This window comes from Salvelinus fontinalis, chromosome 2 (genome assembly GCF_029448725.1).
Source record: "Salvelinus fontinalis isolate EN_2023a chromosome 2, ASM2944872v1, whole genome shotgun sequence".
NCBI lineage: Eukaryota > Metazoa > Chordata > Actinopteri > Salmoniformes > Salmonidae > Salvelinus > Salvelinus fontinalis.
This window is the reverse complement of record NC_074666.1, coordinates 89,243,963-89,270,454: the sequence shown is the minus strand read 5'-3', so window position 1 is coordinate 89,270,454 and position 26,492 is coordinate 89,243,963. Positions and strand designations below refer to the sequence as shown.

Sequence of the window (26,492 nt, the reverse complement as noted above, 5' to 3'; positions counted from 1 at the left end):
CAGAGCCAGCTGGTTTTCTGTTCCACCTGATAATTAAATTGTACCCACTTGGGTGTCCCAGGTCTAAGTCAGTCCCTGATTAGAGGGGAACAATGTAAAAAATGCAGTGGAACTGGTTTCAAGGTCCTGAGTTAAGTTTGAGGGCTGTAAACAATAGCATTATGTAAGGTAGGAAACCCATGGGGGCAAACTAATTGTTTTCCATTGCACCGTCCGTGGGTGATATTGTTCACACAGAATGGATAATTGGTGTTAGCTCATTGTTCATCCAAAGTGTTCTCTTTAGTGTAGTTCTGGCTGTAAACAATGCAGTGGCTTTCTCACCTGGATACAACATCTCACACACATCACGGCCCAATCCCAAACTGACCCCTAGAGTGGAGCAATATGGTATTAGCTCCAACTTGCCCTCTGATAGGCTAGGTCAGGGGTAGGCAACCCTGTTCCTGGAGAGTCGCGGGGTATGCAGTATTTTGCTTTAACCGACCTGGAAGACCAGGTGTGTTGAATTTAGTCAATCACTGATCTGACCAGCTGAGCTAATTGATCAGTTCAGCAAATTACTCAAATTCAACACACCTGGTCTTCCAGGTTGGTTTAAAGCACAATCGTGCGGCTCTCCAGGAACAGAGCCGCAGGATTGTTCCTGACCAACTACCCCTGACCTTGGGGAAAGTTTCACCATACTGCTTATACCAATCAAAGCCTCTCGGAATAGGTTCTAGGGGTTGATTTGGGATTGGGCCTCTCTTTTCTTTGGCAATAACACTTACTCGTCTCTAAACTGGTTCTGCGAACTCTCTCACTGGTGTCTAGTGCCACATTCTGGTGAGATTATATACTACAAACTGAATATGGTCTTCAGTGAGCATCTATGAAAAGGGATCATATTGCTAAAAAACAATCAAATATGACTTTAAAATAATTAAAATTGTGTTTCTGATACATGAATAGTAAAATGTGGACATATAGTGTAATTAGTTGTGCTGTGTTTAACTTGTTATTGACCTAGCAGAGTACAATAGGAGATGAGGTGAAAAGACAGAGACACAGAGTTGTCTGTAAGCCACAGATCTGCCTTTTAATTATGGAAAACAATGGTTTTAAAATGACATCTTCGGTTACGTCTAACTTCATTTTTCAGTCGTGTGATTTATAAAGGAATTTGTACAGTGACAACATGCTACCATTCAATCCAAACCATATACTGAGACGGCAATCATTTTCCCTTTAGTGTTTAATTCATCATTAGAAAGGCAGTGACCAGAGGAGACTTCAGCACAAGTGTTCTCCTAGGTGTTCTCCTAGGTGTTCTCCTAGGTGTTCCCCTAAGTGTTCCCCTAAGTGTTCTCCTAGGTGTTCTCCTAGGCATCGGGGGGGATGGGGGGGGGGGGGGGGGGGTCTGCTTGTACACATTTGTTCCTGTTTTTGCTACATATCATATTGTCCAACGTTGGGACAATAAAGTTTTTACGAAGAGGAATGTGTACTTCTGGCGTACCTGCACTCCATTCTATGAGACAGAGAGGGATCAGGGACTGGACAGACCAGCAGAGTGAGTCTGGATGAATTCTGCTCCTCCATGCAGTGAGAGACCAGCATGATGACTAGCTCCATCCACAGCTACTGTTGTTGAGTCAGTTGGACTAGCTCCATCCACAGCTACTGTTGTTGAGTCAGTTGGACTAGCTCCATCCACAGCTACTGTTGTTGAGTCAGTTGGACTAGCTCCATCCACAGCTGCTACTGTTGTTGTTATTGAGTCAGTTGGACTAGCTTCATCCACAGCTGCTACTGTTGTTGTTGTTGAGTCAGTTGGACTAGCTCCATCCACAGCTACTGTTGTTGAGTCAGTTGGACTAGCTCCATCCACAGCTACTGTTGATGTTGTTGAGTCAGATGGACTAGCTCCATCCACAGCTGCTACTGTTGTTGTTATTGAGTCAGTTGGACTAGCTTCATCCACAGCTGCTACTGTTGTTGTTGTTGAGTCAGTTGGACTAGCTCCATCCACAGCTACTGTTGTTGAGTCAGTTGGACTAGCTCCATCCACAGCTACTGTTGATGTTGTTGAGTCAGTTGGACTAGCTCCATTCACAGCTACTGTTGTTGTTGTTGAGTCAGTTGGACTAGCTCCATTCACAGCTACTGTTGATGTTGTTGAGTCAGTTGGACTAGCTCCATTCACAGCTACTGTTGTTGTTATTGAGTCAGTTGGACTAGCTCCATCCACAACTACTGTTGATGTTGTTGAGTCAGTTGGACTAGCTCCATCCACAGCTACTGTTGTTGTTATTGAGTCAGTTGGACTAGCTCCATCCACAGCTACTGTTGTTGTTATTGAGTCAGTTGGACTAGCTCCATCCACAGCTACTGTTGATGTTGTTGAGTCAGCTGGACTAGCTCCATCCACAGCTACTGTTGATGTTGTTGAGTCAGTTGGACTAGCTCCATCCACAGCTACTGTTGATATTGTTGTTGTTGAGTCAGTTGGACTAGCTCCATCCACAGCTACTGTTGATATTGTTGTTGTTATTGAGTCAGTTAGACTAGCTCCATCCACAGCTACTGTTGTTGTTGTTGAGTCCGTTGGACTAGCTCCATCCACAGCTACTGTTGATGTTGTTGAGTCAGTTGGACTAGCTCCATCCACAGCTACTGTTGATGTTGTTGAGTCAGTTGGACTAGCTCCATCCACAGCTGCTGTGATTATTGTTGTTGTTGAGTCAGTTGGACTAGCTCCTTCCACAGCTACTGTTGATGTTGTTGAGTCAGTTGGACTTGCTCCATCCACAGCTACTGTTGATGTTGTTGAGTCAGTTGGACTTGCTCCATCCACAGCTACTGTTGATGTTGTTGAGTCAGTTGGACTAGCTCCATCCACAGCTACTGTTGTTATTGAGTCAGTTGGACTAGCTCCATCCACAGCTACTGTTGATGTTGTTGAGTCAGTTGGACTAGCTCCATCCACAGCTACTGATGTTATTGAGTCAGTTGGACTAGCTCCATCCACAGCTACTGTTGATGTTGTTGAGTCAGTTGGACTAGCTCCATCCACAGCTACTGTTGTTATTGAGTCAGTTGGACTAGCTCCATCCACAGCTACTGTTGTTATTGAGTCAGTTGGACTAGCTCCATCCACAGCTACTGTTGATGTTGTTGAGTCAGTTGGACTAGCTCCATCCACAGGTACTGTTGTTGTTATTGAGTCAGTTGGACTAGCTCCATCCACAGCTACTGTTGTTGAGACAGTTGGACTAGCTCCATCCACAGCTGTTGTTATTGAGTCAGTTGGACTAGCTCCATCCACAGCTACTGTTGATGTTGAGTCAGTTGGACTAGCTCCATCCACAGCTAATGTTGATGTTGTTGAGTCAGTTGGACTAGCTCCATCCACAGCTACTGTTGTTGTTATTGAGTCAGTTGGACTAGCTCCATCCACAGCTACTGTTATTGAGTCAGTTGGACTAGCTCCATCCACAGCTACTGATGTTATTGAGTCAGTTGGACTAGCTCCATCCACAGCTACTGTTGATGTTGTTGAGTCAGTTGGACTAGCTCCATCCACAGCTACTGTTGATGTTGTTGAGTCAGTTGGACTAGCTCCATCCACAGCTACTGTTGTTATTGAGTCAGTTGGACTAGCTCCATCCACAGCTACTGTTGATGTTGTTGAGTCAGTTGGACTAGCTCCATCCACAGCTACTGTTGATGTTGAGTCAGTTGGACTAGCTCCATCCACAGCTACTGTTGTTATTGAGTCAGTTGGACTAGCTCCATCCACAGCTACTGTTGATGTTGTTGAGTCAGTTGGACTAGCTCCATCCACAGCTACTGTTGTTGTTATTGAGTCAGTTGGACTAGCTCCATCCACAGCTACTGTTGTTGAGACAGTTGGACTAGCTCCATCCACAGCTGTTGTTATTGAGTCAGTTGGACTAGCTCCATCCACAGCTACTGTTGATGTTGTTGAGTCAGTTGGACTAGCTCCATCCACAGCTACTGATGTTGTTGAGTCAGTTGGACTAGCTCCATCCACAGCTACTGATGTTGTTATTGAGTCAGTTGGACTAGCTCCATCCACAGCTACTGTTGTTGTTGAGTCAGTTGGACTAGCTCCATCCACAGCTACTGTTGTTGTTATTGAGTCAGTTGGACTAGCTCCATCCACAGCTACTGTTGTTGAGACAGTTGGACTAGCTCCATCCACAGCTACTGTTGATGTTGTTGAGTCAGTTGGACTAGCTCCATCCACAGCTACTGTTGTTGTTATTGAGTCAGTTGGACTAGCTCCATCCACAGCTACTGTTGTTGAGACAGTTGGACTAGCTCCATCCACAGCTGTTGTTATTGAGTCAGTTGGACTAGCTCCATCCACAGCTACTGTTGATGTTGTTGAGTCAGTTGGACTAGCTCCATCCACAGCTACTGATGTTGTTGAGTCAGTTGGACTAGCTCCATCCACAGCTACTGATGTTGTTATTGAGTCAGTTGGACTAGCTCCATCCACAGCTACTGTTGTTGTTATTGAGTCAGCTGGACTAGCTCCATCCACAGCTACTGTTGATGTTGTTGAGTCAGTTGGACTAGCTCCATCCACAGCTACTGTTGATGTTGTTGAGTCAGTTGGACTAGCTCCATCCACAGCTACTGTTGATGTTGTTGAGTCAGTTGGACTAGCTCCATCCACAGCTACTGTTGATGTTGTTGAGTCAGTTGGACTAGCTCCATCCACAGCTACTGTTGATATTGTTGTTGTTGAGTCAGTTGGACTAGCTCCATCCACAGCTACTGTTGATATTGTTGTTGTTGAGTCAGTTGGACTAGCTCCATCCACAGCTACTGTTGTTGTTGTTGAGTCAGTTGGACTAGCTCCATCCACAGCTACTGTTGATGTTGTTGAGTCAGTTGGACTAGCTCCATCCACAGCTACTGTTGTTATTGAGTCAGTTGGACTAGCTCCATCCACAGCTACTGTTGATGTTGTTGAGTCAGTTGGACTAGCTCCATCCACAGCTGCTACTGTTGTTGTTATTGAGTCAGTTGGACTAGCTTCATCCACAGCTGCTACTGTTGTTGTTGTTGAGTCAGTTGGACTAGCTCCATCCACAGCTACTGTTGTTGAGTCAGTTGGACTAGCTCCATCCACAGCTACTGTTGATGTTGTTGAGTCAGATGGACTAGCTCCATCCACAGCTGCTACTGTTGTTGTTATTGAGTCAGTTGGACTAGCTTCATCCACAGCTGCTACTGTTGTTGTTGTTGAGTCAGTTGGACTAGCTCCATCCACAGCTACTGTTGTTGAGTCAGTTGGACTAGCTCCATCCACAGCTACTGTTGTTGTTGTTGAGTCAGTTGGACTAGCTCCATCCACAGCTACTGTTGTTGTTATTGAGTCAGTTGGACTAGCTCCATCCACAGCTACTGATGTTGTTATTGAGTCAGTTGGACTAGCTCCATCCACAGCTACTGTTGTTGTTATTGAGTCAGTTGGACTAGCTCCATCCACAGCTACTGTTGTTGTTGAGTCAGTTGGACTAGCTCCATCCACAGCTACTGTTGTTGTTTATTGAGTCAGCTGGACTAGCTCCATCCACAGCTACTGTTGATGTTGTTGAGTCAGTTGGACTAGCTCCATCCACAGCTACTGTTGATGTTGAGTCAGTTGGACTAGCTCCATCCACAGCTACTGTTGTTGTTATTGAGTCAGTTGGACTAGCTCCATCCACAGCTACTGTTGATGTTGTTGAGTCAGTTGGACTAGCTCCATCCACAACTACTGTTGATGTTGTTGAGTCAGTTGGACTAGCTCCATCCACAGCTACTGTTGATATTGTTGTTGTTGAGTCAGTTGGACTAGCTCCATCCACAGCTACTGTTGATATTGTTGTTGTTATTGAGTCAGTTGGACTAGCTCCATCCACAGCTACTGTTGATGTTGTTGAGTCAGTTGGACTAGCTCCATCCACAGCTACTGTTGATGTTGTTGAGTCAGTTGGACTAGCTCCATCCACAGCTGCTGTGATTATTGTTGTTGTTGAGTCAGTTGGACTAGCTCCATCCACAGCTACTGTTGATGTTGTTGAGTCAGTTGGACTTGCTCCATCCACAGCTACTGTTGATGTTGTTGAGTCAGTTGGACTTGCTCCATCCACAGCTACTGTTGATGTTGTTGAGTCAGTTGGACTAGCTCCATCCACAGCTACTGTTGTTATTGAGTCAGTTGGACTAGCTCCATCCACAGCTACTGTTGTTATTGAGTCAGTTGGACTAGCTCCATCCACAGCTACTGTTGTTATTGAGTCAGTTGGACTAGCTCCATCCACAGCTACTGTTGATGTTGTTGAGTCAGTTGGACTAGCTCCATCCACAGCTACTGTTGTTGTTACTGAGTCAGTTGGACTAGCTCCATCCACAGCTACTGATGTTGTTATTGAGTCAGTTGGACTAGCTCCATCCACAGCTACTGTTGTTGTTGAGTCAGTTGGACTAGATCCATCCACAGCTACTGTTGTTGTTATTGAGTCAGCTGGACTAGCTCCATCCACAGCTACTGTTCATGTTGTTGAGTCAGTTGGACTAGCTCCATCCACAGCTACTGTTGTTGTTGAGTCAGTTGGACTAGCTCCATCCACAGCTACTGTTGTTATTGAGTCAGTTGGACTAGCTCCATCCACAGCTACTGTTGTTATTGAGTCAGTTGGACTAGCTCCATCCACAGCTACTGTTGTTATTGAGTCAGTTGGACTAGCTCCATCCACAGCTACTGTTGATGTTGTTGAGTCAGTTGGACTAGCTCCATCCACAGCTACTGTTGTTGTTACTGAGTCAGTTGGACTAGCTCCATCCACAGCTACTGTGTTGAGACAGTTGGACTAGCTCCATCCACAGCTGTTGTTATTGAGTCAGTTGGACTAGCTCCATCCACAGCTACTGTTGATGTTGTTGAGTCAGTTGGACTAGCTCCATCCACAGCTACTGATGTTGTTGAGTCAGTTGGACTAGCTCCATCCACAGCTACTGATGTTGTTATTGAGTCAGTTGGACTAGCTCCATCCACAGCTACTGTTGTTGTTGAGTCAGTTGGACTAGATCCATCCACAGCTACTGTTGTTGTTATTGAGTCAGCTGGACTAGCTCCATCCACAGCTACTGTTCATGTTGTTGAGTCAGTTGGACTAGCTCCATCCACAGCTACTGTTGTTGTTGAGTCAGTTGGACTAGCTCCATCCACAGCTACTGTTGTTGTTATTGAGTCAGTTGGACTAGCTCCATCCACAGCTACTGTTGTTGTTGTTGAGTCAGTTGGACTAGCTCCATCCACAGCTACTGTTGATGTTGTTGAGTCAGTTGGACTAGCTCCATCCACAGCTACTGTTGTTATTGAGTCAGTTGGACTAGCTCCATCCACAGCTACTGTTGATGTTGTTGAGTCAGTTGGACTAGCTCCATCCACAGCTGCTACTGTTGTTGTTATTGAGTCAGTTGGACTAGCTTCATCCACAGCTGCTACTGTTGTTGTTGTTGAGTCAGTTGGACTAGCTCCATCCACAGCTACTGTTGTTGAGTCAGTTGGACTAGCTCCATCCACAGCTACTGTTGATGTTGTTGAGTCAGATGGACTAGCTCCATCCACAGCTGCTACTGTTGTTGTTATTGAGTCAGTTGGACTAGCTTCATCCACAGCTGCTACTGTTGTTGTTGTTGAGTCAGTTGGACTAGCTCCATCCACAGCTACTGTTGTTGAGTCAGTTGGACTAGCTCCATCCACAGCTACTGTTGTTGTTGTTGAGTCAGTTGGACTAGCTCCATCCACAGCTACTGTTGTTGTTATTGAGTCAGTTGGACTAGCTCCATCCACAGCTACTGATGTTGTTATTGAGTCAGTTGGACTAGCTCCATCCACAGCTACTGTTGTTGTTATTGAGTCAGTTGGACTAGCTCCATCCACAGCTACTGTTGTTGTTGAGTCAGTTGGACTAGCTCCATCCACAGCTACTGTTGTTGTTTATTGAGTCAGCTGGACTAGCTCCATCCACAGCTACTGTTGATGTTGTTGAGTCAGTTGGACTAGCTCCATCCACAGCTACTGTTGATGTTGAGTCAGTTGGACTAGCTCCATCCACAGCTACTGTTGTTGTTATTGAGTCAGTTGGACTAGCTCCATCCACAGCTACTGTTGATGTTGTTGAGTCAGTTGGACTAGCTCCATCCACAACTACTGTTGATGTTGTTGAGTCAGTTGGACTAGCTCCATCCACAGCTACTGTTGATATTGTTGTTGTTGAGTCAGTTGGACTAGCTCCATCCACAGCTACTGTTGATATTGTTGTTGTTATTGAGTCAGTTGGACTAGCTCCATCCACAGCTACTGTTGATGTTGTTGAGTCAGTTGGACTAGCTCCATCCACAGCTACTGTTGATGTTGTTGAGTCAGTTGGACTAGCTCCATCCACAGCTGCTGTGATTATTGTTGTTGTTGAGTCAGTTGGACTAGCTCCATCCACAGCTACTGTTGATGTTGTTGAGTCAGTTGGACTTGCTCCATCCACAGCTACTGTTGATGTTGTTGAGTCAGTTGGACTTGCTCCATCCACAGCTACTGTTGATGTTGTTGAGTCAGTTGGACTAGCTCCATCCACAGCTACTGTTGTTATTGAGTCAGTTGGACTAGCTCCATCCACAGCTACTGTTGTTATTGAGTCAGTTGGACTAGCTCCATCCACAGCTACTGTTGTTATTGAGTCAGTTGGACTAGCTCCATCCACAGCTACTGTTGATGTTGTTGAGTCAGTTGGACTAGCTCCATCCACAGCTACTGTTGTTGTTACTGAGTCAGTTGGACTAGCTCCATCCACAGCTACTGTGTTGAGACAGTTGGACTAGCTCCATCCACAGCTGTTGTTATTGAGTCAGTTGGACTAGCTCCATCCACAGCTACTGTTGATGTTGTTGAGTCAGTTGGACTAGCTCCATCCACAGCTACTGATGTTGTTGAGTCAGTTGGACTAGCTCCATCCACAGCTACTGATGTTGTTATTGAGTCAGTTGGACTAGCTCCATCCACAGCTACTGTTGTTGTTGAGTCAGTTGGACTAGATCCATCCACAGCTACTGTTGTTGTTATTGAGTCAGCTGGACTAGCTCCATCCACAGCTACTGTTCATGTTGTTGAGTCAGTTGGACTAGCTCCATCCACAGCTACTGTTGTTGTTGAGTCAGTTGGACTAGCTCCATCCACAGCTACTGTTGTTGTTATTGAGTCAGTTGGACTAGCTCCATCCACAGCTACTGTTGATGTTGTTGAGTCAGTTGGACTAGCTCCATCCACAGCTACTGTTGATGTTGTTGAGTCAGTTGGACTAGCTCCATCCACAGCTACTGTTGATATTGTTGTTGTTGAGTCAGTTGGACTAGCTCCATCCACAGCTACTGTTGATATTGTTGTTGTTGAGTCAGTTGGACTAGCTCCATCCACAGCTACTGTTGTTGTTGTTGAGTCAGTTGGACTAGCTCCATCCACAGCTACTGTTGATGTTGTTGAGTCAGTTGGACTAGCTCCATCCACAGCTACTGTTGATGTTGTTGAGTCAGTTGGACTAGCTCCATCCACAGCTACTGTTGATATTGTTGTTATTGAGTCAGTTGGACTAGCTCCATCCACAGCTACTGTTGATGTTGTTGAGTCAGTTGTACTTGCTCCATCCACAGCTACTGTTGATGTTGTTGAGTCAGTTGGACTAGCTCCATCCACAGCTACTGTTGTTATTGAGTCAGTTGGACTAGCTCCATCCACAGCTACTGTTTATGTTGTTGAGTCAGTTGGACTAGCTCCATCCACAGCTACTGTTGTTGTTGTTGAGTCAGTTGGACTAGCTCCATCCACAGCTACTGTTGATGTTGTTGAGTCAGTTGGACTAGCTCCATCCACAGCTACTGTTATTGAGTCAGTTGGACTAGCTCCATCCACAGCTACTGATGTTATTGAGTCAGTTGGACTAGCTCCATCCACAGCTACTGTTGATGTTGTTGAGTCAGTTGGACTAGCTCCATCCACAGCTACTGTTGTTATTGAGTCAGATGGACTAGCTCCATCCACAGCTACTGTTGATGTTGTTGAGTCAGTTGGACTAGCTCCATCCACAGCTACTGTTGTTGTTATTGAGTCAGTTGGACTAGCTCCATCCACAGCTACTGTTGTTGAGACAGTTGGACTAGCTCCATCCACAGCTGTTGTTATTGAGTCAGTTGGACTAGCTCCATCCACAGCTGTTGTTATTGAGTCAGTTGGACTAGCTCCATCCACAGCTACTGTTGATGTTGTTGAGTCAGTTGGACTAGCTCCATCCACAGCTACTGTTGATGTTGTTGAGTCAGTTGGACTAGCTCCATCCACAGCTACTGTTGTTGTTATTGAGTCAGTTGGACTAGCTCCATCCACAGCTACTGTTATTGAGTCAGTTGGACTAGCTCCATCCACAGCTACTGTTATTGAGTCAGTTGGACTAGCTCCATCCACAGCTACTGTTATTGAGTCAGTTGGACTAGCTCCATCTACTGTTGTTATTGTTGAGTCTTGTCTCTACGCTGCCAGCATCTCTCTGTTCTCCTTGTTCCTTGCTGGTCTTCTCTCTTGAGAACAAAGAAACCATGGTCAGGGACTGTATCTACAATGTGTCTCAGAGTAAGAGTGCTGATCTAGGATCAGGTCCCTCCTCTGTCCATATAATCCTATTAATACATGACCTAAAAAGGCCAAACTGTTCCTAGATCAGCTTTTACTGCGAGACTGTCAATACTTACCACCATAATGATTGAGGTAATGTAACAGGGTAGACAGTACTACTATTACCACCATAATGATTGAGGTAATGTAACAGGGTAGACAGTACTACTACTACCACCATAATGATTGAGGTAATGTAACAGGGTAGACAGTACTACTACTATCATCATAATGATTGAGGTAATGTAACAGGGTAGACAGTACTACTACTACCATCATAATGATTGAGGTAATGTAACAGGGTAGACAGTACTACTACTATCATCATAATGATTGAGGTAATGTAACAGGGTAGACAGTACTACTATTACCACCATAATGATTGAGGTAATGTAACAGGGTAGACAGTACTACTACTACCACCATAATGATTGAGGTAATGTAACAGGGTAGACAGTACTACTACTACCATTATAATGATTGAGGTAATGTAACAGGGCAGACAGTACTGTTACCTGGCTCTGTCTCAGCTGGTTCTGGGACCTCTGGTAGAGGCTCAGTGGGGACCTCTGGTAGTTCTACATCTTCACCCTGCAGCATTAGAGGGAGACAACGGTTACACAGGTTAAACAGGACTTGATCAGGTCAGGTCATCAGTACCTGACCTGGGAAACCAGTCAAGTGCAATTAACTACCAGGTGGAAAAGAAAACCAGAAGTGTTTTGGTCCTCCATGGCAGGTGTTGTTTCACCACCCTCTTCCTCTACCTCCTGGTATTATACCCAGAGGAGACTGATGTAGCTCAGTATGATACACACCTGAGTGATAGCCTCCAGTTCAGATAACAGCCAGAGGAGACTGATGTAGCTCAGTATGATACACACCTGAGTGATAGCCTCCAGCTCAGATAACAGCCAGAGGAGACTGATGTAGCTCAGTATGATACACACCTGAGTGATCATCTCCAGCTCAGATAACAGCCAGAGGAGACTGATGTAGCTCAGTATGATACACACCTGAGTGATAGCCTCCAGTTCAGATAACAGCCAGAGGAGACTGATGTAGCTCAGTATGATACACACCTGAGTGATAGCCTCCAGCTCAGATAGCACAGCATCCTCATCCTCCTGAGTCAGGGAGCCTGACAGCATCTCATCTATTTGCTGTAGGATCAACCAGAGCAGAGCATGTCAGCTGGGCAGCAACACACTGAAGAACTTGGGATGGATTAAGAGTTAGGACTGTAAAAAGGGGTATATCAAATTGATTGATGACACCATGGGAACAGAGAATCTCACCCTCTGGTATTCTATAGCATCCTGGGTCTCATCCATGATCCTCTCCACGTCCTCTAGTGACATGGCCTGAGAGGACGAGACAGGGACAATGTCAAGTTAGGAGAAGAAAGTCTTCTAGTTTACTTGTTCTCTCTCTGTGTGTGTGTGTGTGTGTGTGTGTGTGTGTGTGTGTGTGTGTGTGTGTGTGTGTGTGTGTGTGTGTGTGTGTGTGTGTGTGTGTGTGTGTGTGTGTGTGTGTGTGTGTGTGTGTGTGTGTGTGAGTGAGTGAGAGAGAGAGATGAAACATTTTCTCTCTTAAAGAGAATAATTCTCTGAGCAGGTTGTGGCCAGCCAGACAGCCAGTGTAACCCAGGATACGCAGCAGCAGTCACACCACTAGGCTCGCTGTAGCCAGGGATTTGGAACCTAATCCTTTAATCTTCAAACAATGTGCACAGTGACGCTAGCTAACACACAGTCTGTTTTCCAGGGGTGCAGATCACATAAAAGAGGTTACATGCCAGTGGAGGTTTATTCATGAACACTTAGGACACTGAGCTGAACGTCTTACACCTGTGTGAGTGTGTGCATGCCTAACCGCACGTGAGTGTGTGACTGTGGGCTTATTCTGTCATGTGCCTCATTTGTATTCTGAGGAAGAGCAGATTCCCCCCATAGAAAAGCGTGGACTAAGAAGTGAACCATACCCTACCTCATGCATACTCTTCAGACAGTCATTTCCAACCTTCAGCCCCTCAATGACTTTCATCTCGATCTGGGCAAACTCAATGTCTTGAACCTGTGAAAACATATCAGTACGTGAAGTAAGATAGCGTTCCCCATACAGAACATCCAAGATATACCCAGCCAGGACACCTTTTAGAAGAGAGGTTGGCTGTGCAGAACATTACATCAATGTAGTTACGTTGTATAAAAAGTCCCCATCGGACCCAAGAAGAGCCTCAGCCTCACCATGCGTTCCAGGTTTGATATCTGCTTCTCAGTCTTGTCTAGCAGTTGATCCTGATAACGCTTCTTCTTGAGAAGAACCAGTGCCTTTCTACGGAGTGAAAGAACAACACACTGCACAATAAGTCCTACTGTTTATTTTGCTTATCATCAAGCAGCTAGTCATGCATTGATCAAATTCAGTCAGTACACAATTCAAAGGTCAGGTTCTGGTGATATGCATGCATTGGTGATTTGAATAGACTTGATAAAGCTTCGTAGTCCCAGCTCTTTGCTAGTGTAATGGCACATTTAAGATGAATAACGTTCATATGCAGTTAAGTGGTTTAACAAAATCTATTCTACTTTTCCATTCTGTAATACACAGGATTGTATTTGTGCAAGGTTGAACGTTATGGCCAGTTCTACGTGCTGATAGTGTGGGAGCCAGTCTAAAGGTGCCAGTTCTATGTGCTGATAGTGTTGGAGCCAGTCTAAAGGTGCCAGTTCTACGTGCTGATAGTGTGGGAGCCAGTCTAACGGTGCCAGTTCTATGTGCTGATAGTGTTGGAGCCAGTCTAAAGGTGCCAGTTCTATGTGCTGATAGTGTTGGAGCCAGTCTAAAGGTGCCAGTTCTACGTGCTGATAGTGTGGGAGCCAGTCTAAAGGTGCCAGTTCTACATGCTGATAGTGGGGGCCAGTCTAAAGGTGCCAGTTCTACGTGCTGATAGTGTGGTAGCCAGTCTAACGGTGCCAGTTCTATGTGCTGATAGTGGGGGCCAGTCTAAAGGTGCCAGTTCTACGTGCTGATAGTGTGGGAGCAAGTCTAAAGGTGCCAGTTCTATGTGCTGATAGTGTTGGATCCAGTCTAAAGGTGCCAGTTCTACATGCTGATAGTGTGGGAGCCAGTCTAACGGTGCCAGTTCTACATGCTGATAGTGTGGGAGCCAGTCTAAAGGTGCCAGTTCTACGTGCTGATAGTGTGGGAGCCAGTCTAAAGGTGCCAGTTCTACATGCTGATAGTGTTGGAGCCAGTCTAACGGTGCCAGTTCTACATGCTGATAGTGTGGGAGCCAGTCTAAAGGTGCCAGTTCTACATGCTGATAGTGTGGGAGCCAGTCTAACGGTGCCAGTTCTACATGCTGATAGTGTTGGAGCCAGTCTAACGGTGCCAGTTCTACATGCTGATAGTGTGGGAGCCAGTCTAAAGGTGCCAGTTCTACATGCTGATAGTGTGGGAGCCAGTCTAAAGGTGCCAGTTCTACGTGCTGATAGTGTGGGAGCCAGTCTAAAGGTGCCAGTTCTACATGCTGATAGTGTTGGAGCCAGTCTAAAGGTGCCAGTTCTACATGCTGATAGTGTTGGAGCCAGTCTAAAGGTGCCAGTTCTACATGCTGATAGTGTTGGAGCCAGTCTAAAGGTGCCAGTTCTACATGCTGATAGTGTTGGAGCCAGTCTAAAGGTGCCAGTTCTACATGCTGATAGTGTTGGAGCCAGTCTAAAGGTGCCAGTTCTACATGCTGATAGTGTTGGAGCCAGTCTAAAGGTGCCAGTTCTACATGCTGATAGTGTGGGAGCCAGTCTAAAGGTGCCAGTTCTACATGCTGATAGTGTTGGAGCCAGTCTAAAGGTGCCAGTTCTATGTGCTGATAGTGTGGGAGCCAGTCTAAAGGTGCCAGTTCTACGTGCTGATAGTGTTGGAGCCAGTCTAAAGGTGCCAGTTCTACATGCTGATAGTGTTGGAGCCAGTCTAAAGGTGCCAGTTCTACATGCTGACAGTGTGGGAGCCAGTCTAAAGGTGCCAGTTCTACATGCTGATAGTGTTGGAGCCAGTCTAAAGGTGCCAGTTCTATGTGCTGATAGTGTTGGAGCCAGTCTAAAGGTGCCAGTTCTATGTGCTGATAGTGTTGGAGCCAGTCTAAAGGTGCCAGTTCTACATGCTGATAGTGGGGGCCAGTCTAAAGGTGCCAGTTCTACGTGCTGATAGTGTGGGAGCAAGTCTAAAGGTGCCAGTTCTATGTGCTGATAGTGTTGGAGCCAGTCTAAAGGTGCCAGTTCTACATGCTGATAGTGTGGGAGCCAGTCTAAAGGTGCCAGTTCTATGGGCTGATAGTGTGGGAGCCAGTCTAACGGTGCCAGTTCTACGTGCTGATAGTGTGGGAGCCAGTCTAACGGTGCCAGTTCTACATGCTGATAGTGTGGGAGCCAGTCTAAAGGTGCCAGTTCTACGTGCTGATAGTGTGGGAGCCAGTCTAAAGGTGCCAGTTCTACATGCTGATAGTGTTGGAGCCAGTCTAACGGTGCCAGTTCTACATGCTGATAGTGTGGGAGCCAGTCTAAAGGTGCCAGTTCTACATGCTGATAGTGTGGGAGCCAGTCTAAAGGTGCCAGTTCTACGTGCTGATAGTGTGGGAGCCAGTCTAAAGGTGCCAGTTCTACATGCTGATAGTGTTGGAGCCAGTCTAAAGGTGCCAGTTCTACATGCTGATAGTGTTGGAGCCAGTCTAAAGGTGCCAGTTCTACATGCTGATAGTGTTGGAGCCAGTCTAAAGGTGCCAGTTCTACATGCTGATAGTGTTGGAGCCAGTCTAAAGGTGCCAGTTCTACATGCTGATAGTGTTGGAGCCAGTCTAAAGGTGCCAGTTCTACATGCTGATAGTGTTGGAGCCAGTCTAAAGGTGCCAGTTCTACATGCTGATAGTGTGGGAGCCAGTCTAAAGGTGCCAGTTCTACATGCTGATAGTGTTGGAGCCAGTCTAAAGGTGCCAGTTCTATGTGCTGATAGTGTGGGAGCCAGTCTAAAGGTGCCAGTTCTACGTGCTGATAGTGTTGGAGCCAGTCTAAAGGTGCCAGTTCTACATGCTGATAGTGTTGGAGCCAGTCTAAAGGTGCCAGTTCTACATGCTGATAGTGTTGGAGCCAGTCTAAAGGTGCCAGTTCTACATGCTGATAGTGTTGGAGCCAGTCTAAAGGTGCCAGTTCTACATGCTGATAGTGTTGGAGCCAGTCTAAAGGTGCCAGTTCTACATGCTGATAGTGTTGGAGCCAGTCTAAAGGTGCCAGTTCTACATGCTGATAGTGTGGGAGCCAGTCTAAAGGTGCCAGTTCTACATGCTGATAGTGTTGGAGCCAGTCTAAAGGTGCCAGTTCTATGTGCTGATAGTGTGGGAGCCAGTCTAAAGGTGCCAGTTCTACGTGCTGATAGTGTTGGAGCCAGTCTAAAGGTGCCAGTTCTACATGCTGATAGTGTTGGAGCCAGTCTAAAGGTGCCAGTTCTACATGCTGACAGTGTGGGAGCCAGTCTAAAGGTGCCAGTTCTACATGCTGATAGTGTTGGAGCCAGTCTAAAGGTGCCAGTTCTATGTGCTGATAGTGTTGGAGCCAGTCTAAAGGTGCCAGTTCTATGTGCTGATAGTGTTGGAGCCAGTCTAAAGGTGCCAGTTCTACATGCTGATAGTGGGGGCCAGTCTAAAGGTGCCAGTTCTACGTGCTGATAGTGTGGGAGCAAGTCTAAAGGTGCCAGTTCTATGTGCTGATAGTGTTGGAGCCAGTCTAAAGGTGCCAGTTCTACATGCTGATAGTGTGGGAGCCAGTCTAAAGGTGCCAGTTCTATGGGCTGATAGTGTGGGAGCCAGTCTAACGGTGCCAGTTCTACGTGCTGATAGTGTGGGAGCCAGTCTAACGGTGCCAGTTCTACATGCTGATAGTGTGGGAGCCAGTCTAAAGGTGCCAGTTCTACGTGCTGATAGTGTGGGAGCCAGTCTAAAGGTGCCAGTTCTACATGCTGATAGTGTTGGAGCCAGTCTAACGGTGCCAGTTCTACATGCTGATAGTGTGGGAGCCAGTCTAAAGGTGCCAGTTCTACATGCTGATAGTGTGGGAGCCAGTCTAAAGGTGCCAGTTCTACGTGCTGATAGTGTGGGAGCCAGTCTAAAGGTGCCAGTTCTACATGCTGATAGTGTTGGAGCCAGTCTAAAGGTGCCAGTTCTACATGCTGATAGTGTTGGAGCCAGTCTAAAGGTGCCAGTTCTACATGCTGATAGTGTTGGAGCCAGTCTAAAGGTGCCAGTTCTACATGCTGATAGTGTTGGAGCCAGTCTAAAGGTGCCAGTTCTACATGCTGATAGTGTTGGAGCCAGTCTAAAGGTGCCAGTTCTACATGCTGATAGTGTGGGAGCCAGTCTAAAGGTGCCAGTTCTACATGCTGATAGTGTTGGAGCCAGTCTAAAGGTGCCAGTTCTATGTGCTGATAGTGTTGGAGCCAGTCTAAAGGTGCCAGTTCTATGTGCTGATAGTGTGGGAGCCAGTCTAAAGGTGCCAGTTCTACATGCTGATAGTGTTGGAGCCAGTCTAAAGGTGCCAGTTCTATGTGCTGATAGTGTTGGAGCCAGTCTAACGGTGCCAGTTCTATGTGCTGATAGTGTTGGAGCCAGTCTAAAGGTGCCAGTTCTATGTGCTGATAGTGTTGGAGCCAGTCTAAAGGTGCCAGTTCTATGTGCTGATAGTGTTGGAGCCAGTCTAACGGTGCCAGTTCTATGTGCTGATAGTGTTGGAGTCAGTCTAAAGGTGCCAGTTCTATGTGCTGATAGTGTGGGAGCCAGTCTAAAGGTGCCAGTTCTACGTGCTGATAATGTTGGAGCCAGTCTAACGGTGCCAGTTCTATGTGATGATAGTGTTGGAGCCAGTCTAAAGGTGCCAGTTCTACGTGCTGATAGTGTGGGAGCCAGTCTAAAGGTGCCAGTTCTATGTGATGATAGTGTTGGAGCCAGTCTAAAGGTGCCAGTTCTACGTGCTGAGAGTGTTGGAGCCAGTCTAAAGGTGCCAGTTCTACATGCTGATAGTGTTGGAGCCAGTCTAACGGTGCCAGTTCTATGTGCTGATAGTGGGGGCCAGTCTAAAGGTGCCAGTTGTATGTGCTGATAGTATGGTAGCCAGTCTAAAGGTGCCAGTTCTATGTGCTGATAGTGTTGGAGCCAGTCTAAAGGTGCCAGTTCTACATGCTGATAGTGTGGGAGCCAGTCTAAAGGTGCCAGTTCTATGTGCTGATAGTGTTGGAGACAGTCTAAAGGTGCCAGTTCTATGTGCTGATAGTGTGGGAGCCAGTCTAAAGGTGCCAGTTCTACATGCTGATAGTGTCGAAGCCAGTCTAAAGGTGCCAGTTCTATGTGCTGATAGTGTTGGAGCCAGTCTAAAGGTGCCAGTTCTACGTGCTGATAGTGTGGGAGCCAGTCTAAAGGTGCCAGTTCTGAGGACACTGGTTATTATTGTTGTATCTGTAGACTGTGTGAGTCACTGCCTTGTCTTATGTCTTTGGTCATGTGTTTAGAGAACATATGTGATTAGAAATGGATGTAAGGGCCTGCTCAGAAACGGCTCGTTATTTTTGCTCTGCTTCTGTGCTGGAGGCGTCTCCCTGTTGCAACGTGTATTAATCCAGTGACTTCAACAACCGCGCCGGTCTTCATTTCACCTGGAAACACCCCATTACAACAAGACAGAACAAACAGATCTGGGACCTGGCTATAGCCTAGATGATGCCTGAACAAGTGAAGTATCCAGTCTCACTCTTTCTTTCCATCCTTCAGCAGCTGCTTGGCCAGACTCCTCTCCTTCTCCAGCTGCAGGGTGACTCTCTTCTGGTAATGCTTAAGTTTATCTCTCTGCTGTTTCAGTTGCTGGAGAGTTGAACATACACAACGGGACAATCAGACACCAACTCAATACACTCTTTTCTGAACATTGTTTACCATGTAGATAGCTAGCTAGCTAATTCTGCCATGAAAATAGTTAGCTGGCTACAGTCCCTAGCTAGTTAGCTATAAAGACCTGTCACACCCTGTCATTTGTAGGCTCGGGCACAGCTGATGCGATCACAACTGGCTAATCTAATAGTTAGCTGGCAACTGTTGATCACTTTGAGACGTCATGTCACAGTTTTAACAACTGTGACTGTCCCATGATCGCGCCTGGGTGTTGATAACTATCTAACGTTAGCTAGCAGGCACTGTTCCCAAATTAGTGTGTAGATCAGACAGCTAGCTAACGTTAATCGAGGCCAGCAAGCTAGCTAGCATCCATACTATTGAAACAGGCTAGCAACAACAACTGACCAGAATCGCTCGGTCTTGTTCTGTAACTCGAGAAGGGCGACTCTTTCTCCCGAAAACGTTTCCCATAACGTAGCCACATCCCCGCCACGATCCTCTACTTTGATACAAATGCTATTTTTTCTTGGGGGAACATGTTTTTGTCATGATGCTTACAAGTCGTTGTTCTTAGCTAACACATTTTGGTAACGTACTTCAAAGCCACATCCTGTCCGGGTTTAGTACGGCATCCGGGACGGGTCCATGTATTCCAATGACGTATGTAAACCCTGGATTGCGCATGCTATGTATTGGCACTGAGAGCCTTTGAAACCACCTGTCGGCTATATTGGCACTCCCCAGTGGTGCACCCGATAAACCACCAATCGCCCCATTAAAAGATGGAAAAACCTTGCGTAGGAGCAGTCCTCCATAGGACTGAATATAATTCTACAGTATTTCAATTAAATATTTCAAGGACAAAATTACATGTATTTAAGTATTTGTTTGTTGTTGTGGGGGACACTTTCTAAGTCTTAGAAATAAACGTTATGTTTCACTATATTGGATCGCTCCAATATATTGGTATCCATCCGAGGTGAGGATTTACAGATTTACACCCGTGTACACACACGTTCTCTTTCATTTTCTCGGCGGACGTCCGTATGGTTTGAGGTACAAATTATCTGAAGTTTGCTTGGTAAGTCAGTGGCAAGTGTAATATCTTGCGTGGAAGTATACTCACTTGTGGGAGGAGTGTGTCGAGTCCCCGTGGGTGTTGTCCACAATGCTCGAGGTGTACCGACTCAATTCCGGTGCCGGCTCCCGTCCTTCAGGGGCCTTCGTGTCACCACGGTGGGCGACCGTAGTTTGTGACGCTGGACCTGAGGGATGCATATTTCCATGTTCCTGTTCACCCATCTCATTGGCAGTACCTCCGATTCGCTTTCGAAGGGAGTGTTTACGAATTCATGGTTCTTCCCTTCGGCCTCTCCTTGGCACCCGCTGTCCTGGCACCTCTCACATCCCGAGGGTTGTTGATCCTCAATTACCTGGACGATTGGCTGATTTGTGCACCAACCAGGACTTTTTTACAAAGCTCTACTACATAAGTATAAAAACATGAGATACCAAACCTGCTCACAGGATTGGTTAACTCTGGAGGTTCCTCGGGCTCCACCAAATTAGCTAAATCCACCTTCAGTTTTAAAGCTGCAATATGTAACTTTTTGGGTGACCCGACCAAATTCACATCGTTGTGAATTACGGTGTTACATGTGTTACGGATCTGTCATTCTCATTGAAAGCAAGTCTAAGAAGCGGTAGATCTGTTCTATGTGCACTATTTCTATGCTTCCTGTTATGTTTTCTCTGAAGATCGGAATTAGAAGGGCCTTATATGTACTTAATATAGCAAAAAATGCTGAGTGCCTTAAAATATAGAATTCTGAGTGCCTTAAAATATAGAATTCTGAGTGCCTTAAAATATAGAATTCTGAGTGCCTTAAAATATAGAATTCTGAGTGCCTTAAAATATAGAATTCTGAGTGCCTTAAAATATAGAATGCTGAGTGCCTTAACATCTATAATGCTGTGTGACTTACAATCTATAATGTTGTGTACCTTAAAATCTCTAATGCTGTGTACCTTAAAATCTATAATGCTGTGTACCTTAAAATATATAATGCTGAGTGCCTTAACATCTATAATGTTGTGTACCTTAAAATATATAATCCTGCGTACCTTAACATCTATAATGCTGCGTACCTTAACATCTATAATGCTGTGTACCTTAAAATATATAATGCTGTGTACCTTAAAATCTATAATGCTGAGTGCCTTAACATCTATAATGCTGTGTACCTTAAAATATATAATCCTGCATACATTAACATCTATAATGCTGAGTGCCTTAACATCTATAATGCTGTGTACCTTAACATCTATAATGATGTGTGCCTTAACTATAACTGTGGTTCCTGTTTTTGCAGGAACAAACTTGTATCGGCTTCTAGTGGTTCCTGCTTTTCTATAAATAACAAGTCTAAAGCCTCCCCGAGCCGGCTCGGCTACCCCAAGAACATCAACCTGGTGGTGGGCCGGCTACCCCAAGAACATCAACCTGGTGGTGGGCCGGCTACCCCAACAACATCAACCTGGTGGTGGGCCGGCTACCCCAACAACATCAACCTGGTGGTGGGCCGGCTACCCCAAGAACATCAACCTGGTGGTGAGCCGGCTACCCCAACAACATCAACCTGTCCACTAGGTGTCAGACTACACCACTTTTGTTACTGGCATGTCTTTCTTTGTGCTTCATGCCAGTTCATCTCTGTTTTACAACTTGGCTAGATACATCAACTACGCAGTGCTTGACACCTGCACTTGTCTTTTCTTACTATCAGTGACTGTGCTAATAGCTGCTTTATTGAGGGAAAGTTGTACTTACTATGACTGTAATATATGGTTGTATCACCTATCTAGTACATTCATCTTAAGGTAGCTAACTATAAGTCACTCTGGATAGAGTTACTCATATGTAATGATATGTAGTATTTGTGCAGTATAATATTGTGTAATCTCTAAATGACTGTATATCTTATACAGACAGTGTGTGTGCGCAAAATAGACAAACACAGAAAGCTTTTTAATGTAATTGATACACCTGGTCCAATACTTTAACAAACTTAGAAAATATACAGCAGTTGACAGGTTTCAAACAAAGAAGAAAAGCATGACCACAACCAAGAATTCACACTGTACAATGATGGGTTATCTGACTGTTAAGGGCCCCTGCAGTACTGTACAATGATGGGTTATCTGACTGTTAAGGGCCCCTGTACAATGATGAGTTATCTCACTGTTAAGGGCCCCTGCAGTACTGTACAATGATGGGTTATCTGACTGTTAAGGGCCCCTGTACAATGATGGGTTATCTGACTGTTAAGGGCCCCTACAATGATGGGTTACCTGACTGTTAAGGGCCCCTGCAGTACTGTACAATGATGGGTTATCTGACTGTTAAGGGCCCCTGTACAATGATGGGTTATCTGACTGTTAAGGGCCCCTACAATGATGGGTTATCTTATCTGACTGTTAAGGGCCCCTACAATGATGGGTTATCTTATCTGACTGTTAAGGGCCCCTGTACAATGATGGGTTACCTGACTGTTAAGGGCCCCTCTACAATGATGGGTTATCTTATCTGACTGTTAAGGGCCCCTGTACAATGATGGGTTACCTGACTGTTAAGGGCCCCTACAGTACTGTACAATGATGGGTTATCTTATCTGACTGTTTAGGGCCCCTGCAGTACTTTTCTTTGACCATGTCTTAACCAATTATATGTACTGTATAAATCTATGGTCTTAACAGACCCAGGTGCATGCATTGTGCTTATAGCACATCTCACCAAATGTATATTTTGTCATTCAACATGGAACTGAAGGGATGAATTGGGAGAATGACTGCCTTACTGTAATTTGATTTCATATTAGTCACAATGTGTCTTATTGTGATTGTGTCCAACTCGTAGTAAACAAAAAAACATCCAATAAACATGACATGAGTGATAATACTTACCAGTAATTCACCATCAACACCATTTCAGTTGTTGATGGTTTCCTCTCCTCCTATCCAGTGAATGTTTAACAAGCTAATGTACAGGCAGTAGGCCTGTAGTCTAGAATCCAACTGTAATATTACTGTAATTCAGACGGCGCATCCCAATGCTCTCTCCATCCTCCTGAAGTGTCAACTCATTCACTACTCCCTACAAGTTCAAAAGCATTGGATTGGTGTAGAAACGGGTTAGAGGGACAGTCATTTCCGTTCTAATCCATGCAGGGAAGTGAACAAGTGAGAGATTATTGGAACACAGCCACAGATTCAAGTGACACAATAGTGAACCAGAGCAATATTCAGTTGAGATGCCAAGCTACGGAAAGCCCTCGGTGTTGTCCTGAAATGAACTGGCATGGAACCTAAACTGAATATCGCTTTGTTTTATTCCTTTCAATGATTCACTGACACAATAATGAAACGGACTGATATTCAGTCGGGAATCCAGGCTAGACTTGAGCAGGACACAGCATGCAGGATGACACAGCATAGGAGAACAGAGAGAAACAGGTCAGAGGAAATAAAGGCTTTAGAAACATCGTCATGCATCCTTTCTCCTCAGTCCCCCTTACACATACATATATTAGAAAACAGGGTTCTAGAAGGGTTCTTCGGCTGTCCCCATAGGAGAATCCCTTTCGGTTCCAGGTAGAACCATTTTCGGTTCCAGGTAGAACACTTTTGAGTTCCATGTAGAACCCTCTGTGGAAAGGGTTCTACATGGAACCCCAAAAGGTTCTACATGGAACATCAAAAGGTTCTACCTGGAACCAAAAAGGGTTATTCAAAGGGCTCTCCTATGTGGACAGCCAAAGAACCCTTTTAGGTTCTAGACAGCACCCTTTTCTTTTAGGTTCTAGACAGCACCCTTTTCTTTTAGGTTCTAGACAGCACCCTTTTCTTTTAGGTTCTAGACAGCACCCTTTTCTTTTAGGTTCTAGACAGCACCCTTTTCTTTTAGGTTCTAGACAGCACCCTTTTCTCTAAAAGTATAGACATCACATGAACATGATCTGTTTTCCAGTCACATTTAAAAATAAGTCCATTATATTTGCCATTCCTTGACATCAATGAATAACCTGAAAGATAAGTGACAATACAGTATCTGTTTTCATCAAGTTTGACTCATCATTCTGAGGGAAGACATTATGAAGACTTTGGGTTGTGTCAAATGTGTAAGAGCTGTGTAGTCAAGTGTAAGAGGAGCTGCATGCCAGACTGGTTAGATGACACTTTGTAATAGTGATGCCAGGTTGGGGAAGATTGAAGAGAGTTCATGTAATAACCATTTAACAGTCTATGGCTGTGAAGGAAATCAATCTGGTTTGTTGTCCCCTGAAATCCACCGAAGGTGACATCACTCGCAGGAAAAAAATATAAATGTTCAACTTGGTCCATAACAATCATGTCTTCTGATCTGGCTCGAGACGGACACTCACATTTGAAGAAAACACATAACTGAAGTGTGCACTTTACACTCAGGGTTCTATGTAGTCTCCTGGTTTCTACACGTACAGTACAGGACTTTGAGAGCGTCAGTGTGTTCCTGAGCTGTTGATGACCCCACACCTCCTGCATTTAAGTAACAGATGGCCAGGAGAGCAGGGTGAGACATCCATGGACAGGGTTATCTGTAAACTCTGCTTCCTCAGTACAGTGGTAGTCCCAGACAGACCCTTCCTGAGGGGGACCAGTAGGCCATAGTTGGGGGCTATACCTGCTGGAAGTTTGTCCCAAAGTGTCTGATCTGTGCCTCAGTCATAGACAGGTAGGTGGTTCTCATTCTGGGAGAATACTGCAGGAGGAAGGAACAAAATACACGTTAGATCCCATAACTGTGTGATTTTTTTTCTTTTCTTCTATCAATCAAACTTTGAAAGAAATTGCTGAAATTTTCAGACATTTGTTTTGATTAGGAGGTGCTAGGTGGTAGGTAGATTAGAGAGTCGTGTGACTCAGTGTTCTGAACTACAGGGTAGCGGGGGAGTCGGCAGGACACAGGTCACGGGTGAAGGGCAGGCAGAGGTCAAAGGTGAGGGGCGTGTGGCCGAGTTTTGGGTTAGTGGCGGGAGGGCACATCACATGAAAAGTTCCACTCACAGGTTAACACACTGAAGGCACAACATCGCCGGAGGTCAGAGGTCACACAGCTGAGGTTAGAGGTTACAGAGCTTAGAGAGGTCACATTGTGGTCAGGACCAAACGAGCTGATTGGTTAATAATGGTCAGTCTCATTCCGGAGGTGTAGGGTTACAAGAGCAATAATTAGAACTAAGAACTAGAACTAAGAATTACAAGACTTAGAACCACCTCTTATTAGATGGGTGGAAGGAGAATGAGAGCGGTACGACAAAGGAAAGTATCCTCCTTAACAAAGGAAAGGGTAGTGTAAAGATACAGTAAGGTTGTGTGTAGTGCCTCCTCCTTAAGGAAAGGGTAGTGTAAAGGTACAGTAAGGTTGTGTGTAGTGCCTCCTCCTTAAGGAAAGGGTAGTGTAAAGGTACAGTAAGGTTGTGTGTAGTGTATCCTCCTTAACAAAGGAAAGGGTAGTGTAAAGGTACAGTAAGGTTGTGTGTAGTGCCTCCTCCTTAACAAAGGAAAGGGTAGTGTAAAGGTACAGTAAGGTTGTGTGTAGTGCATCCTCCTTAACAAAGGAAAGGGTAGTGTAAAGGTACAGTAAGGTTGTGTGTAGTGCATCCTCCTTAAGGAAAGGGTAGTGTAAAGGTACAGTAAGGTTGTGTGTAGTGCCTCCTCCTTAACAAAGGAAAGGGTAGTGTAAAGGTGCAGTAAGGTTGTGTGTAGTGTATCCTCCTTAACAAAGGAAAGGGTAGTGTAAAGGTACAGTAAGGTTGTGAGTAGTGTATCCTCCTTAACAAAGGAAAGGGTAGTGTAAAGGTAGAGTAAGGTTGTGTGTAGTGTATCCTCCTTAACAAAGGAAAGGGTAGTGTAAAGGTACAGTAAGGTTGTGTGTAGTGCCTCCTCCTTAACAAAGGAAAGGGTAGTGTAAAGGTACAGTAAGGTTATGTGTAGTGTATCCTCCTTAACAAAGGAAAGGGTAGTGTAAAGGTACAGTAAGGTTGTGAGTAGTGTATCCTCCTTAACAAAGGAAAGGGTAGTGTAAAGGTACAGTAAGGTTGTGTGTAGTCCATCCTCCTTAACAAAGGAAAGGGTAGTGTAAAGGTACAGTAAGGTTGTGTGTAGTGCATCCTCCTTAACAAAGGAAAGGGTAGTGTAAAGGTACAGTAAGGTTGTGTGTAGTGCCTCCTCCTTAAGGAAAGGGTAGTGTAAAGGTACAGTAAGGTTGTGTGTAGTGCATCCTCCTTAACAAAGGAAAGGGTAGTGTAAAGGTACAGTAAGGTTGTGTGTAGTGCATCCTCCTTAACAAAGGAAAGGGTAGTGTAAAGGTACAGTAAGGTTGTGTGTAGTGCCTCCTCCTTAACAAAGGAAAGGGTAGTGTAAAGGTACAGTAAGGTTGTGTGTAGTGCATCCTCCTTAACAAAGGAAAGGGTAGTGTAAAGGTACAGTAAGGTTGTGTGTAGTGCCTCCTCCTTAACAAAGGAAAGGGTAGTGTAAAGGTACAGTAAGGTTGTGTGTAGTGCCTCCTCCTTAAGGAAAGGGTAGTGTAAAGGTACAATTAAGGTTGTGTGTAGTGCCTCCTCCTTAACAAAGGAAAGGGTAGTGTAAAGGTACAGTAAGGTTGTGTGTAGTGCCTCCTCCTTAACAAAGGAAAGGGTAGTGTAAAGGTACAGTAAGGTTGTGTGTAGTGCATCCTCCTTAACAAAGGAAAGGGTAGTGTAAAGGTACAGTAAGGTTGTGAGTAGTGTATCCTCCTTA

At 45.3% G+C, this 26,492-nt stretch overlaps 2 protein-coding genes across 2 annotated transcripts in view; both read right to left on the bottom strand.

The window, feature by feature from the left end:
• Positions 1–7,513: 7,513 nt before the first annotated feature.
• Positions 7,514–19,319, bottom strand: LOC129831144 (charged multivesicular body protein 6-like). Its single transcript, XM_055894222.1, has 8 exons — positions 19,062–19,319; positions 18,517–18,626; positions 12,976–13,063; positions 12,716–12,802; positions 12,025–12,090; positions 11,809–11,889; positions 11,242–11,317; positions 7,514–10,632 (listed from the first exon to the last, which is right to left on the bottom strand). The coding sequence occupies exons 1-8, from the start codon at positions 19,125–19,127 to the stop codon at positions 10,583–10,585; spliced, it is 624 nt and encodes a 207-aa protein (XP_055750197.1). The 5' UTR covers positions 19,128–19,319; the 3' UTR covers positions 7,514–10,582.
• Positions 19,320–23,026: 3,707 nt separating this feature from the next.
• LOC129831136 (protein tweety homolog 2-like) overlaps positions 23,027–26,492 on the bottom strand; it is a 70,565-nt gene continuing 67,099 nt past the window's right edge. Inside the window, exon 14 of the mRNA XM_055894211.1 lies at positions 23,027–24,453. Within this exon, the coding sequence (XP_055750186.1) occupies positions 24,370–24,453 (84 nt within the window). The 3' untranslated portion in view covers positions 23,027–24,369. The remainder of the gene's footprint in view (positions 24,454–26,492) is intronic.